Source organism: Oncorhynchus clarkii, chromosome 17 (genome assembly GCF_045791955.1).
Source record: "Oncorhynchus clarkii lewisi isolate Uvic-CL-2024 chromosome 17, UVic_Ocla_1.0, whole genome shotgun sequence".
Classification (NCBI taxonomy): Eukaryota; Metazoa; Chordata; class Actinopteri; order Salmoniformes; family Salmonidae; genus Oncorhynchus; species Oncorhynchus clarkii.
This window is the reverse complement of record NC_092163.1, coordinates 22,073,997-22,088,644: the sequence shown is the minus strand read 5'-3', so window position 1 is coordinate 22,088,644 and position 14,648 is coordinate 22,073,997. Positions and strand designations below refer to the sequence as shown.

General features: G+C 44.0%; 1 protein-coding gene across 1 annotated transcript in view; it reads right to left on the bottom strand.

Annotated features, from left to right (window-relative positions):
• The window catches only part of LOC139369650 (nidogen-1-like), a 55,593-nt gene that overhangs the window by 33,326 nt on the left and 7,619 nt on the right, over nt 1-14,648 (bottom strand). Inside the window, exons 2-4 of the mRNA XM_071108916.1 lie at nt 5,449-5,751; nt 4,804-5,036; nt 3,910-4,529 (exon numbers count right to left, since the gene is read on the bottom strand). Of these exons, the coding sequence (XP_070965017.1) occupies nt 3,910-4,529; nt 4,804-5,036; nt 5,449-5,751 (1,156 nt within the window). The remainder of the gene's footprint in view (nt 1-3,909; nt 4,530-4,803; nt 5,037-5,448; nt 5,752-14,648) is intronic.

The following is a 14,648-nucleotide window of genomic DNA, read 5'->3' as shown; positions in this document are numbered from 1 at the left end:
AGGCTATTTTGTAAATGACATCGCCGAAGTCAAGGGTCAGCAGGATTTACGAGGGTATGTTTGGCAGCATGAGTGAAGGATGCTTTGTTGCGAAATAGGAAGCCAACTCTAGATTTAATTTTAGATTGGAGATGCTTAATGTGAGTCTGGAATGAGAGTTTACAGTCTAACCAGACACCTAGGTATTTGTAGTTGTCCACATATTCTAAGTCAGAACTGTCCAGAGTAGTGATGCTAGACGGACGGGCGGGTGCGGGCAGCAATTGGTTGAAGAGCATGCATTTAGTTTTACTTGCATTTAAGAGCAGTTGGAGGCCACAGAAGTGGAGTGTTGTATGGCATTGAAGCTCGTCTGAAGGGTTGTTAACACAGTGTCAAAAGAAGGGCCAGAAGTATACAGAATGATGTTGTCTGCGTAGAGGTGGATCAGAGAATCACCAGCAGCAAGAGCGACATCATTGATGTATACAGAGAAAAGACTTGGCCCGAGAATTGAACCCTGTGGCACCCCCATAGAGACTGCCAGAGGTCCAGACAACAGGCCCTCCGATTTGACACACTGAACTCTATATGAGAAGTAGTTGGTGAACCAGGTGAGGCAGTCATTTGAGGAACCAAAGCTGTTGAGTCTGCCGATAAGAATGTGGTGACTGACAGAGTCGAAAGCCTTGGCCAGGTCGATGAAGACGGCTGCACAGTATCGTCTTATATCGATGGCAGTTATGATATTGTTTAGGACCTTGAGTGTGGCTAAGGTGCACCCATGACCAGCTCGGAAACCAGATTGCATAGCGGAGAAGGTACGATCGGATTCTAAATGGTCAGTGATCTGTTTGTTAACTTGGCTTTCGAAGACTTTAGAAAGGCAGGGTAGGATAGATATAGGTCTGTAACAGTTTGGGTCTAGAGTGTCTCCCCCTTTGAAGAAGGGGATGACCGCGGCAGCTTTCCAATCTTTAGGGATCTCAGATAATACGAAAGAGAGGTTGAACAGTCTAGTAATAGGGGTTGCAACAAATGCGGCGGATAATTTTAGAAAGAGAAGGTCCAGATTGTCTAGCCCAGCTGATTTGTAGGGGTCCAGATTTTGCAGCTCTTTCAGAACATCAGCTATCTGGAGTTGGGTGAAGGAGAAATGGGGGAGTTGCTGTGGGGGGTGCAGAGCTGTTGACCGGGGTAGGGGTAGCCAGGTGTAAAGCATGGCCAGCCATAGAAAAATCCTTATTGAAATTCTCGTAGATTTATCGGTGGTGACAGTGTTTCCCAGCCTCAGTACAGTGGGCAGCTGGGAGGAGGTGCTCTTATTCTCCATGGACTTTACAGTGTCCCAGAACTTTTTGGAGTTTGTGCTACAGGATGCAAATTTCCTTTGAAAAAGCTAGCTTTGCTTTCCTAACTTCTTGTGTATATTGGTTCCTAACTTCCCTGACAAGTTGCATATCGTGGGGGCTATTCAATGCTAATGCAGTACGCCACAGGATGTTTTTGTGCTGGTCAAGGGCAGTCAAGTCTGAAGTGAACCAAGGGCTGTTCTTAGTTCAATTTTTTTTTGAATGGGGCATGCTTATTTAAGATGGTGAGGAAAGCACTTTTAAAGAATAACCATTTACAAAATACTGATGGAATGAGGTCAATATCCTTCCAGGATACCCAGGCCAGGTCGATTAGAAAGGCCTGCTCGCTGAAGTGTTTTAGGGAGCGTTTGACAGTGATGAGGGGTGGTCGTTTTTACCGCAGATCCATTACGGACGCAGGCAATGAGGCAGTGATCGCTGAGATCCTGGTACAAGACAGCAGAGTTGTATTTAGTGGGCAGGTTGGTCAGGATTATATCTATGACGGTTCCCGTGTTTACGGCTTTAGGGTTGTACCTGGTAGGTTCCATGATAATTTGTGTGAGAATGAGGGCATCTAGTTTAGATTGTAGGGTGGCCGAGGTGTTAAGCATATCCCAGTTTAGGTCACCTAACAGTACAAACTCTGAAGATAAATGGGGGGCAATTAATTCATATATGGTGTCCAGGGCACCGCTGGGGGCTGAGGGGGGTCTATAACAAGCAGTAAGAGACTTATTTCTGGAAAGGTGGATTTTTAAAAGTAGAAGCTCAAACAGTTTAGGCACAGACCTGAATAGTATGACAGAACTGCAGGCTACCACCTTCGGCAGTTCTATCTTGGTGGAAAATATGGTAATTGGTCAGAATTTTTGGTGGCCTTCCTATGCTAGGATTCAGACATGGCTAGGACATCAGGGATGGCAGAATGTGCTAAAGCAGTGAATAAAACAACCTTAGGGAGGAGGCTTCTGATGTTAACATGCATGAAACCAAGGCTTTTACAGTTACAGAAGTCAACAAATGATAGTGCCTGGGGAATAGGAGTGGAATAGAAGATACCATAGTTGACACTGCATATCAGAGCAAAAACCCAGCCACGAGACCGAAGGAATTTTCACTCCAATAGAGCTCCAAGACAGGATTGTGACGAGGCACAGATCTGGGGAAGGGTACCAAAAAATGTCTCCAGCATTGAAGGTCCCCAAGAACATAGTGGCCTCCATCATTCTTAAATGGAAGAAGTTTGGAACCAACAAGACTCATCCTAGAGCTGGCCAAACTGGTCACTCTGCCAGACGGAAGCCACTCCTCAGTAAAAGGCACATGACATCCCTCTTGAAGATTACCGAAGGGCACCTACAGGACTTTCAGACCATGAGAAACAAGATTCTCTGGTCTGATGAAACCAAGATTGAACTCTTTGGCCTGAATGCCAAGTAGGAATGTCTGAAGGAAACCTGGCACTATCCCTATGGTGAAGCATGGTGGTAGCAGCATCATGCTGTGGGGATGTTTTTCAGCGGCAGGGACTGAGGTAAAGATGAACGGAGCAAAGTACTGAGAGATCCTCGATGAAAACCTTGCTCCAGAGTGCTCAGGACCTCAGACTGGGGCAAAGGTTCACCTTCCAACAGGACAATGACCCTAAGCACACAGCCAAGACAACGGAGAAGTGGCTTTGGGACAAGTCTTTGAACATCTTTGAATGAATATCTCTAGAGAGACCGGAAAATAGCTGTGCAGCAACGCTCCCCATTCAACCTGACAGAGCTTGAGAGGATCTGCAGAGAAGAATGGGAGAAACTCCCCAAATACAGGTGTGCCAAGCTTGTAGTGTCATACCCAAGAAGACTTGAGTCTGTAATTACTGCCAAAGGTGCTTCAACAAACTACTGAGTAAAGGGTCTGAAAACCTATGTAAATGTGATATTTCAGTTTTATATTTTAAATAAATGTGCAAAAATGTCTAAAAAAATGTTTGTGCTTTGTCATTATGGTGTATTCTGTGTAGATTGATGAGGGCAAAAACAATTTCATCAATTTTAGAATAAGGCTGTAATGTAACAAAATATGCAAAAAGTCTGAATACTTTCCGAATGCACTATACATACCCCACCAGAGTTTCTTCACGTTACCCAAACCAAAAACAGATTTAATGCGTCGCTCAGAATGCTCTGCCTCCAGAGGTTACTCAGGCAAAACCTGAGCTGTAATTTTTTTTTTTAATGTATCACAGTGCCTCTCCTCTTTCTAAACATCTAATTTAACTGTACTGTATGAATATGAATAGTGTGTAAATAGTATTTTTGTCTTTCCTATATATAACTTATTTCTTTACATTTTTTTTATTTAATGTAATATCTTATGTTGTTCTTGTCTATACCTGTTTGGTACTTTGTCATGTATTTGTATGTTTTATGTGGACCCCAGGTAGCGTAGCTGCTGCATGTGCAGTAGCTAACAGAGATCCTAATAAACTAAACTAAACTAAACCAATGTTTATGTCATGGCAGTCTTGACTGTTTCTATTTCAGACACAGATTCAATTGGTGTTGTTTCTTTCATGGGTTACCATCAACATCAAGGGCATCATCTTCATCCACGACCACCACCTGTGGGGTTTGAGGCTGGTAGCGGGGTGGCTGCAGCTGGGCAGGCTGGACCGGCTCAGGGTATCTGGTCTGGACTGTCTCAGGGTACCTGTTCTGGACCGGCTCAGGGTAGCTGGTCTGGACTGTCTCAGGGTACCTGTTCTGGACCGGCTCAGGGTAGCTGGTCTGGACCGGCTCAGGGTAGCTGGTCTGGACCGGCTCAGGGTAGCTGGTCTGGACCGGCTCAGGGTAGCTGGTCTGGACCGGCTCAGGGTAGCTGGTCTGGACCGGTTCAGGGTACCTGGGCTGGGGCGACTCAGGGACAACAGGGTATCTGGGCTGGTACTGGACCGGGTAGACAGTTGGGGGCAGCTCCGGCTCAGGTGTCTCCTCTTCCTCCTCGTGCTCATAGGGAGGGAAATCAATCTCCTGTTGTTCTCCATTGTTTCTGGGTGGAGACTCTGACACCGGCTCCACCTGCCCAACTGCCACGCCCTCCTCCGGGGACAGGTTGGTGACCAGGCCTGGGGTGATGGAGGAGAAGAACGGGGAGGTGCCGATCTCGTACACCCACACACCACGCCTGCCTGAGTTGGTCTCCCTAGCGGGAGACAGAATGCATCATTATGAGACCTGCCTCTATGAAGAAGCTTTATGCATATGTCAGGGTATATGTAATCATTACATAATTACCATAATGCAATGTAACTATGCAAATACCAGTTCAAAACATAATGACAGAAACCTAACCAAGTTTTCTATGAACAACACTTACTAAGCCTATGTAAAGTTCTTGGAGCATCTGGAAGCACACTACAGAAATCCAATCAACCAATCAATCAACCAACCCAACCAACACCAACCAATCAACTTACTCGGAGAGCTGTCTGACGGACGCCTCGTCGTCGGTGGCGATGCGGTAGTAGGGCCCCTGGCTGCTGCTCCAGCTGAACCAGGCCTGGACCAGGCCCTGGCTGAAACCGGCTTGAACTGGTACGCTCTGGCCCGCCACAGGCGTGGAGATGTACTGCAGCCCCTCCCTGGGGTAGAACAAGATGGCATAGGAGGCGGACGCCATGGACGCCACCACCAGCTGGAACGTGTTTCTCTACATGGTAGAAAGAAAAGGTAGAAGTGGGACACTGAGTCCTAGCACCCTATTACTTATTTTGTGCACTACCTTTGAGTTTGGCTTGAGAGAGTGAACTAAATATGTAACAAAAAAAATCTATGTAGCCCACCATAAAAACTGCAAACACAGTTGGAAGGACTATGTAGCCATGTGTAACAATACTCTAACTATACTGTACCTGCAACTACATTGTACAATGTATGGGTTTTAGGCAACTTCATATTAGGTGGATAGAAAAGATGGTGTCAAATTATAATTTCAAATGCTATCCATATCAACGTTGCATTAAAACAAGTTTATCAACAGTTCAATATATCCAATGACATATTTTAAAAGACATAAAATGAATATGACCCTATCTAGGCCAATCTATGAGGGTTCTCCTTACCTTTCTGTCCAGCCCATCTCCTCGACCATGCTCGCCGTGCGCCGCCACGTTCTCCCATGTGATGATTAAAGCGTGGGTGGGCTTGATCTCATCGTCCTGAGGGAATGCCTGGCTGATGTGGTCAATGGTCCGGAGAAGCACGGAGGGCCTGCTGTCCTGCCGGTAGTACACCTTCCCCACTCCGTCGCTGTTGTCCAGATCTCCGAGGAAAATCGCTATCATTCCGAAGCTGGCAGGCATCTTTCCCAGGTACTCGGACTCCACCTTAGGTTCTTCTACTGCCAGAAAGCCATTGGTGTTGATCTGGGATTGGAATATCACAAATGTGTTATCATCAGCAAAGACATGAATGATCATTTTTTGGCAGAATTTTCTGCAACTTCAAGATTTTCTCATAACGCCAAATAGGTTTTTGGATAATGATGTTTTTGAACCACAATGTGGTTGAAGTCACAATTGTCAATGTCCATGATACAATCGGAGATCCTGTCACTTTTTACCCCAAAACTGCTGGGAATGACCGGCTGTTGGGTTCAGAAAGTACATTTTATCATGATGACTTCTTCTAGAATTGAAATCGTAGGAATTTTGACAATGTGAAGCAATTGTAGCTATGAAAACATGCTCAAGTGAACCCTCTCCTGCTGCAAACTCGGTTAAGTAAATATCTGGTTTTCCAGCACGGTCAGGGTCCTCGTGAAAATAGTTGCCCAGTAAATCTTAACATGCCATGACACCTCCTTCACATTAGTTAAGGCTTTCTCCCCTCCCCCCAGGGAACATGGAGTATCTTTCTCCCCCTGTTGTGAAAGATGTCTGAGGTTCCCCTACTGATCTAGGATCAGTTTATTCTAGAGCAGACCTTATAAATGTGATATGGTTCACCTACTGATCTAGGAGCAGTTCAACCTGGACAAGGCCTGACTGCTTTATTTATACACTACATGACCAAAAGTATGTGGACACCTGCTTGTCGAACATCTCATTTCAAAATCATAGGCATTAATATTGAGTTGGTCCCCCCTTTGCTGCTATAACAGCCTCAAATCTTCTAGAAAGGCTTTCTACTAGATGTTGGAACATTGCTGCAGTTTCCAGTCAGTCATAAGAGCATTAGTGAGGTCGGGTACTGATATTGGGCGATTAGTCAGTGTTCCAATTCATCCCAAAGGTGTTCGATGGGGTTGAGGTCAAGGCTCGTTGCAGCCCAGTCAAGTTCTTCCACACCGATCTCGACAAAACATTTCTGTATGGACCTCGCTTTGTGCACGAGGGCATTGTCATGCTGAAACAGAAAAGGGCCTTCCCCAAACTATTGCCACAAAGTTGGAAGCACAGAATAATTTAGAATGTCATTGTATGCTGTACCTTCACTGGAACTAAGGGGCCTAGCCAGATCCATGAAAAACATCCCCAGACTATTATTCCTCCTCCACCAAACTTTACATTTTGGTGCTGGCATCCACCAAACCCAGATTCGTCCGTTGGACTGCCAGATGGTGATGCGTGATTAATTACTGCAGAGAATACGTTTCCACTGCTCCAGAGTCCAATGGCGGCGAGCTTTACACCACTCCAGCCAATGCTTGGCATTGTGCATGATCTTAGGCTTGTGTGTGGCTGCTCGGCCATGGAAACCCATTTCATGAAGTGACCAACCTACAGTTCTTGTGCTAACGTTGCTTCCAGAGGCAGTTTGGAACTTGGTAGTGAGTGTTGCAACCGAAGACAGTCGATTTTACGTGCTGCATCATTCGACGGTCCCGTTCTGTGAACTTGTGTGGCCTATCACTTCACGGCTGAGCCGTTGTTGCTCCTAGACATTTCCACTCCACAATAACAGCACTTACAGTTGACCGGGGCAGCTCTGGCAGAAATTTGACGAACTGACTTGTTGGAAAGTTGGCATCCTATGATGGTGCCACGTTCGAAAGTCACTGAGCTCTTCAGTAAGGCCATTCTATTGCCGATGTTTGTCTGTGGCAGCGGTTCTCAATCCTGGTCCTGGGGGCCCAAAGGGGTGCACATTTGTATTTTTGCTTTAGCACTACAAACCTGATTCAAATCATCAAACCCTCATGATGAGTTGATAATTTGAATCAGCTGTGTAGTGCTAGAGCAAAAACAAAAATGTCCCCAGGACCAGGATTGAGAACCAGTGGTCTATGGAGATTGCATGGCTCTGTGCTCGATTGTATACGCATCTCAGCAACGGGTGTGGCTGAAATAGCCAAATCAACTAATTTGAAGGGTTTTCCACATACTTTTTTGCCCAACTGTATATACAAAAGTATTTAGTCAGCCACCAATTGTACAAGTTCTCCCACTTAAAAAGATGAGAGAGGCCTGTAATTTTCATCATAGGTACACTTCAACTATGACAGACAAAATGAGAAAAAAAATCCAGAAAATCACATTGTAGGATTTTTTATGAATTTATTAGCAAATTATGGTGGAAAATAAGTATTTGGTCACCTACAAACAAGCAAGATTTCTGGCTCTCACAGACCTGTAATTTCTTCTTTAAGAGGCTCCTCTGTCCTCCACTCATTACCTGTATTAATGGCACCTGTTTGAACTTGTTATCAGTATAAAAGACACCTGTCCACAACCTCAAACAGTCACACTCCAAACTCCACTATGGCCAAGACCAAAGATCTGTCAAAGGACACCAGAAACAAAATTGTAGATCTGCACAAGGCTTGGAAGACTGAATCTGTAATAGGTAAGCAGCTTGGTTTGAAGAAATCAACTGTGGGAGCAATTATTAGGAAATAGAAGACATACAAGACCACTGATAATCTCCATCGATCTGGGCCTCCACGCAATATCTCACCCCGTGGGGTCAAAATGATCACAAGAACGGTGAGCAAAAATCCCAGAACCACAGGGGGGACCTAGTGAATGACCTGCAGAGAGCTGGGACCAAAGTAACAAAGCCTACCATCAGTAACACACTACGCCGCCAGGGACTCAAATCCTGCAGTGCCAGACGTGTCCCCCTGCTTAAGCCAGTACATGTCCAGGCCCGTCTGAAGTTTGCTAGAGAGCATTTGGATGATCCAGAAGAAGATTGGGAGAATGTCATATGGTCAGATGAAACCAAAATATAACTTTTTGATAAAAACTCAACTCATTATGTTTGGAGGACAAAGAATGCTGAGTTGCATCCAAAGAACACCATACCTACTGTGAAGCATGGGGTTGGAAACATCATGCATTGAGGCTGTTTTTCTGCAAAGGGACCAGGATGACTGATCCGTGTAAAGGAAATAATGAATGGGGCCATGTATTGTGAGATTTTGAGTGAAAACCTCCTTCCATCAGCAAGGGCATTGAGGATGAAACGTGGCTGGGTCTTTCAGCATGACAATGATCCCAAACACACCGCCCGGGCAACGAAGGAGTGGCTTCGTAAGAAGCATTTCAAGGTCCTGGAGTGGCCTAGCCAGTCTCCAGATCTCAACCCCATAGAAAATCTTTGGAGGGAGTTGAAAGTCTGTGTTGCCCAGCAACAGCCCCAAAACATCACTGCTCTAGAGGAGATCTGCATGGAGGAATGGGCCAAAATACCAGCAACAGTGTGTGAAAACCTTGTGAAGACTTACAGAAAACGTTTGACCTCTGTCATTGCCAACAAAGGGTATGTAACAAAGTATTGAGATAAACTTTTGTTATTGACCAAATACTTATTTTCCACCATAATTTGCAAATAAATTCATCAAAAATCCTACAAATGTGATTTTCTGGATTTTTTTTTTCTCGTTTGGTCTGTCATAGTTGAAGTGTACATGCTTCTCTCATCTTTTTAAGTGGGAGAACTTGCACAATTGGTGGCTGACTAAATGCTTTTTTGCCCCACTGTACAATGCTTTCGGAAGGTATTCAGACCCCTTCTGTTTTTCAAAATTTTGATCCAAATCAAATCAAATTTTATTTGTCAAATGCACTGAATACAACAGGTATTTGTGAAATGCTTACTTACAAGCCCTTAACCAACAATGCCGTTTTAAGAAAATGACCAAAAGAAAAATAAGAAATGAAAGTAACAAATACGTTAGCCTTTTTCTAAAATTGATTGAGGATTTTTTTATTCAATCTACAAACAAAACCCCATAATGACAAAGCAAAAACATAATTTTAGATATTTTTACAAATGTATAAAAAATGTAAAACAGAAAAACCTTATTTACAAAAGTATTCAGACCCTTTGCTATGAGACCAGAAATTGAGGTCAGGTGCATTCAGTTTTCATTGATCAACCTTGAGATGTTTCTACAACTTGATTGGTCCCACAGTTGACAATGCATGTCAGAGCAAAAACCAAGCCACGAGGTTGAAGGAATTGTCCGTAGCGCTTCGAGACAGGGTTGTGGGGAGGCACAGATCTGGAGAAGGGTACAAAAAATGTATGCAGCATTGAAAGTCCCCAAGCACACAGTGGCCTCCATCATTCTTAAATGGAAGAAGTTTGGAACTACCAAGAATTCTTAGCTTAGCTGGCAGCCCGGCCAAACTGAGCCATCAGGGGAGAAGGGCCTTGGTCAGGGAGGCGACCAAGATCCCGATGGTCAATCTGACAGAGCTCCAGAGTTCCTCTGTGGAGGTGGGAGAACCTTCCAGAAGGACAACCATCTCTGCAGCACTCCACCAATCAGGCCTTTATGGTAGAGTGGCCAGACAGAAGCCACTCCTCAGTAAAAGGCACATGACAGCCCACTTGGAGCTTGCTAAAAGTCACCTAAACAAGACTCTCTGGTCTGATGAAACCAAGATTGAACTCTTTGGCATGAATGCCAAATGTCAAACGTCTGGAGGAAACCTGGCACCATCCTTACCGTGAAGCGTGATGGTGGCAGCATCATGCTGTGGGGATGTTTTTCAATGGCAGGGGCTAGGCAACTAGTCAGGATCAAGGGAAATATTAACAGAGAAAAGTACAGAGAGATCCTTGATGAAAACCTGCTCCAGTGCGCTCAGGACCTCAGACTGGAGCGAAGGTTCACCTTCCAACAGGACAACAACCCTAAGCACACGGCCAAGACAATGCAGGAGGAGCTTCGGGACAAGTCTCTAAATGTCGTTGAGTGTCCCAGCCAGAGCCTGGACTTGAACCCGATCAAACATCTCTGGAGAGACCTGAAAATAGATGTGCAGCAACGCTCCCCATCCAACCTGACAGAGCTTGAGAGGATCTGCAGAGAGTAATCGAAGAAACTCCCCAAATACAGGGGGTGCCAAGCTTGTAGCAACATACCCAAGAAGACTTGAGGCTATAATTGCTGCCAAAGGTACTTCAACAAAGTACTGAGTAAAGGGTCTGAATACTTAAGTAAATGTGATATTTCCGTTGTTGTTTTTTTAATACATTTGCAAAAATGTCTAAAAAACAGTTTTTGCTTTGTCATTATGACGTACTGTTTATAAATTGATGAGGGGAAGAAAAACAATTCAATTTATTTTAGAATATGGCTGTAACGTAACAAAATGTGGAAAAAGTCAAGGGGTCTAAATACTTTCCGAATGCATTGTAGTGTAGTCAAATCATAATAAAGAACAGAGAAGAAAAACTGGTATTTACATTTAACTATAGTCCAATTTTTTTAATATACTATAGTAATTCATGTAGTGTGTTTACGGACTGTAGTATACTGTAGTATTTACTATTGTGTTTTTGCGTAAATTACTGTAGTACAGTGTCTTCAGAAAATATTCACACCCCATGCCTTTTTCAAGTTGTGTTACAGCCTGTATTTAAAATAGATTGTGTCAATGGCCTACACACAATACTCCATAATGTCAAAGTGTAATTATGTTTCAATCGATTTTCAATCAAATTATCTACTGGAGAAATACTACACGAGCACAATTCCCATAACCTGTAGGTAAGACTGGGGTCTGAATAGATAGTTCAGAGCCTCTGCTCTTTTTCAATAACCTTTAGGGAACACAATATATGGTCTATACTTTATACTAGCTACCAGACAACAAAGCCATAAGCCTCAGGTGCCTTTGCCACAACGGAAGAAGCAATGTGATGCAAATCACATCTGACAAGTCTCATGTATTTAAATCAACCGTGTTTAGCCTAAAGAAAAATAGTTCGAATAGTATTTGAAATCTTTCAAATAGTTTAGCTGTGCTTGACTGAACTTGCCTGGCACAATGGAACTAATTGATAAGTCTCAAAAGTGCACCTGGCAGGCGCAAGCAAACACACATCGTTCTTGACAGATTTTGAATATTTGAGCCTAGGTCTAGCTGGAATTACTTGTGAATTTAGCTTGCTCTCTAGAAGAAGAAAAAAAGAGAAGAAAACGGCGGATAACAACTACATACGGCACAAGGAGAAATAGCGGAACTAAACCAATGTTATGTCCATTCTCCCATCCGGTTGAATGAATGTGAAAAGCCGGAGGGATTTAGCTGGCTAAACTATTTGAAAGATTTCAAATCATATTTTAAATATTTGTCTTTAGGCTAAACACCATTGATTTAAATACATGAGACTTGTATCCACACATGACAGAAAGTCGCTTTTGGATAAAAGTGTCTGCTAAATTCCATATATTATTATTTTATTATTATTAGCTGGCGATAGCCTTTGGCTTGGACCAAAGGGGAATCTAGACTACAGTACTACATCTGTTTCAGGCTCTCAGGCTCAGCCTTTGGATTGAACCAAAGGGGAATCTAGACTACAGTACTACATCTGTTTCAGGCTCTCAGGCTCAGCCTTTGGCTTGGATCAAAGGGGAATCTAGACTACAGTACTACATCTGTTTCAGGCTCTCAGGCTCAGCCTTTGGCTTGGACCAAAGGGGAATCTAGACTACAGTACTACATCTGTTTCAGGCTCTCAGGCTCAACCTTTGGCTTGGACCAAAGGGGAATCTAGACCACAGTACTACATCTGTTTCAGGCTCTCAGGCTCAGCCTTTGGCTTGGACCAAAGGGGAATCTAGACCACAGTACTACATCTGTTTCAGGCTCTCAGGCTCAGCCTTTGGCTTGGACCAAAGGGGAATCTAGACTACAGTACTACATCTGTTTCAGGCTCTCAGGCTCAGCCTTTGGCTCTCGTCTCTAAACGACACTTCATCCAAAGGAACGCATGAATGACAAAAGCATCTGGGTGAATAGCTGCCCTCACAGCAGGTATTTGACTTGAAGAAAATGCCTGTAGTGCAGGAGTCGCTTGGTTGCAATGTGACAAGAATTTGGCTTAAAGTCCTCCAGGGGTTGAGAAGACAGGAAGCCCTTCTCTTTGTTTCAGATATGGTCTTGGACATCAAACTAAAGCCGCCCATAGGCATTACCAATATCACTTTAAGGGACCCTTTCCATGTACCCAAATTAAGCCACTCCTGGATTTTGAAAGCCTGCTCAATAGAGAATCTGACATTCTCCACTGAGCAGGCTTTCAGAATCCACGAGTGGGCTTAATCTGTATACGTGGGCTTAGAAAAATTACTTTTTAGTCCAGGAATATAGGTTTACTCTGGGTCTGGAAAAGCGCACCCAAGAGAAAACTGTGAAGTTCAAGGCTGTAAAGTTATGCAAAGAACGCTATAAAGGCTGTAAAGCTTTCCTGAGAGGTACGAACAGGAACAGCATCTTAGTTACATCATACAGACACTTGGGATCATAATTATCAGTTGAGGGGAAAGACAAGCAGAGCGAGAGAGACAGAGAGAGAGAGGAGGAAGTGAGAAGATGAACCAACTACTTGTTTTCTTAGACAGAAAGAAAGAGAAAGAGAGAGAGAGAGAGAGAGAGAGATAGAAAGAGAGATAGAAAGAGAGAGAGAGAGAAAGAGAGAGAGAGAAAGAGAGAGAGAGATAGAAAGAGAGAGAAAGAAAGAGAGAGAGAGAAAGAAAGAGAGAGAGAGAAAGAGAGAGAGAGAAAGAGAGAGAGAGAGAGAGAGAGAGAGAGAGAGAGAGAGAGAGAGAGAGAAAACAAACCAAGCAGTCTTGCCTCCTGTCCAGCTTTACAGATGTGTTAGTCTAATAATGGCATTGTTTGTGGGTAAATCCTTAAGATTCCCACTGAAAAATGATTATGTGGGTCACTCCACGAATAGAGTGCCTTTTGCATCCATTTGATATTTTAAGTAGAAATTGTGCACCAATATTGCATTTTAAAAGCCTGGTATATTAAATAAGGTGCACTTAAATATACACTGAGTGTACAAAACATTAAGAACACCTCCTCTTTCCATGACATAGACTGACCTGGTGGATCCAGGTGAAGGCTATGATCCCTTATTGATGTCACTTGTTAAATCCACTTAAATCAGTGTAGATTAAGGTGAGGAGACAGGTTAAAGCCTTGAGACAATTGAGACATGGATTGTGTATGTGTGCCATTCAGAGGGGTATAGTAGTAGGTGCCAGGCACATCGGTTTGTGTCAAGGACTGCAACGCTGCTGGATTTTCCATGCTCAACAGTTTCCCGTGTGTATCAAGAATGGTCCACCACCCGAAGGACATCCATTGGGAGTCAACATGGGCCAGCATCCCTGTGGAACACTTACGACACTTTATAGAGTCCACGCCCTGACAAAATGAGGCTGTCCTGAGGGCAAAATAGAGGGGTGAAACTCAATATTAGGAAAGTGTCAAAATCAAATTTGATTGTTCAGATACACATGGTTAGCAAATGTTATTGCTAGTATAGCGAAATGCTTGCCATTATATAGTTAGTCAGAAGTACACTGAGTTAAAGAATCAACATTGACCATCTCAATGCACTTTAACACCCAAAATATAACAAGTCGCAAAACTTCTTCCTGAACAAACATACCCTTCTCCCACTCCTACAGAGCACTGAAAGAATTAAACTCCCCAACTCCCCCATACATATCCACCCTCTACCCCTCTGCCAACCTCTAAACATTCCCTCCTGGAGGTGTGTGTGTGTGTGTGTGTGTGTGTGTGTGTGTGTGTGTGTGTGTGTGTGTGTGTGTGTGTGTGTGTGTGTGTGTGTGTGTGTGTCGGGGGGCAATTTCAAAGACAGCTGCTGGGACAGCTGGAAAGGCACTGACTAGAGCAACATAGCCTCGACCTGTGCATCCGAGGAGGGGGAGAGGGAAATAAGGAAGAAACCGAGGGAGAGAGGGAGCAACGGATGGAGGGAGGGGTAGCTCTAGGCATTCGCTGAAGCTCGACTGACCGCGATTGAGAGTGAAGGGGAAATC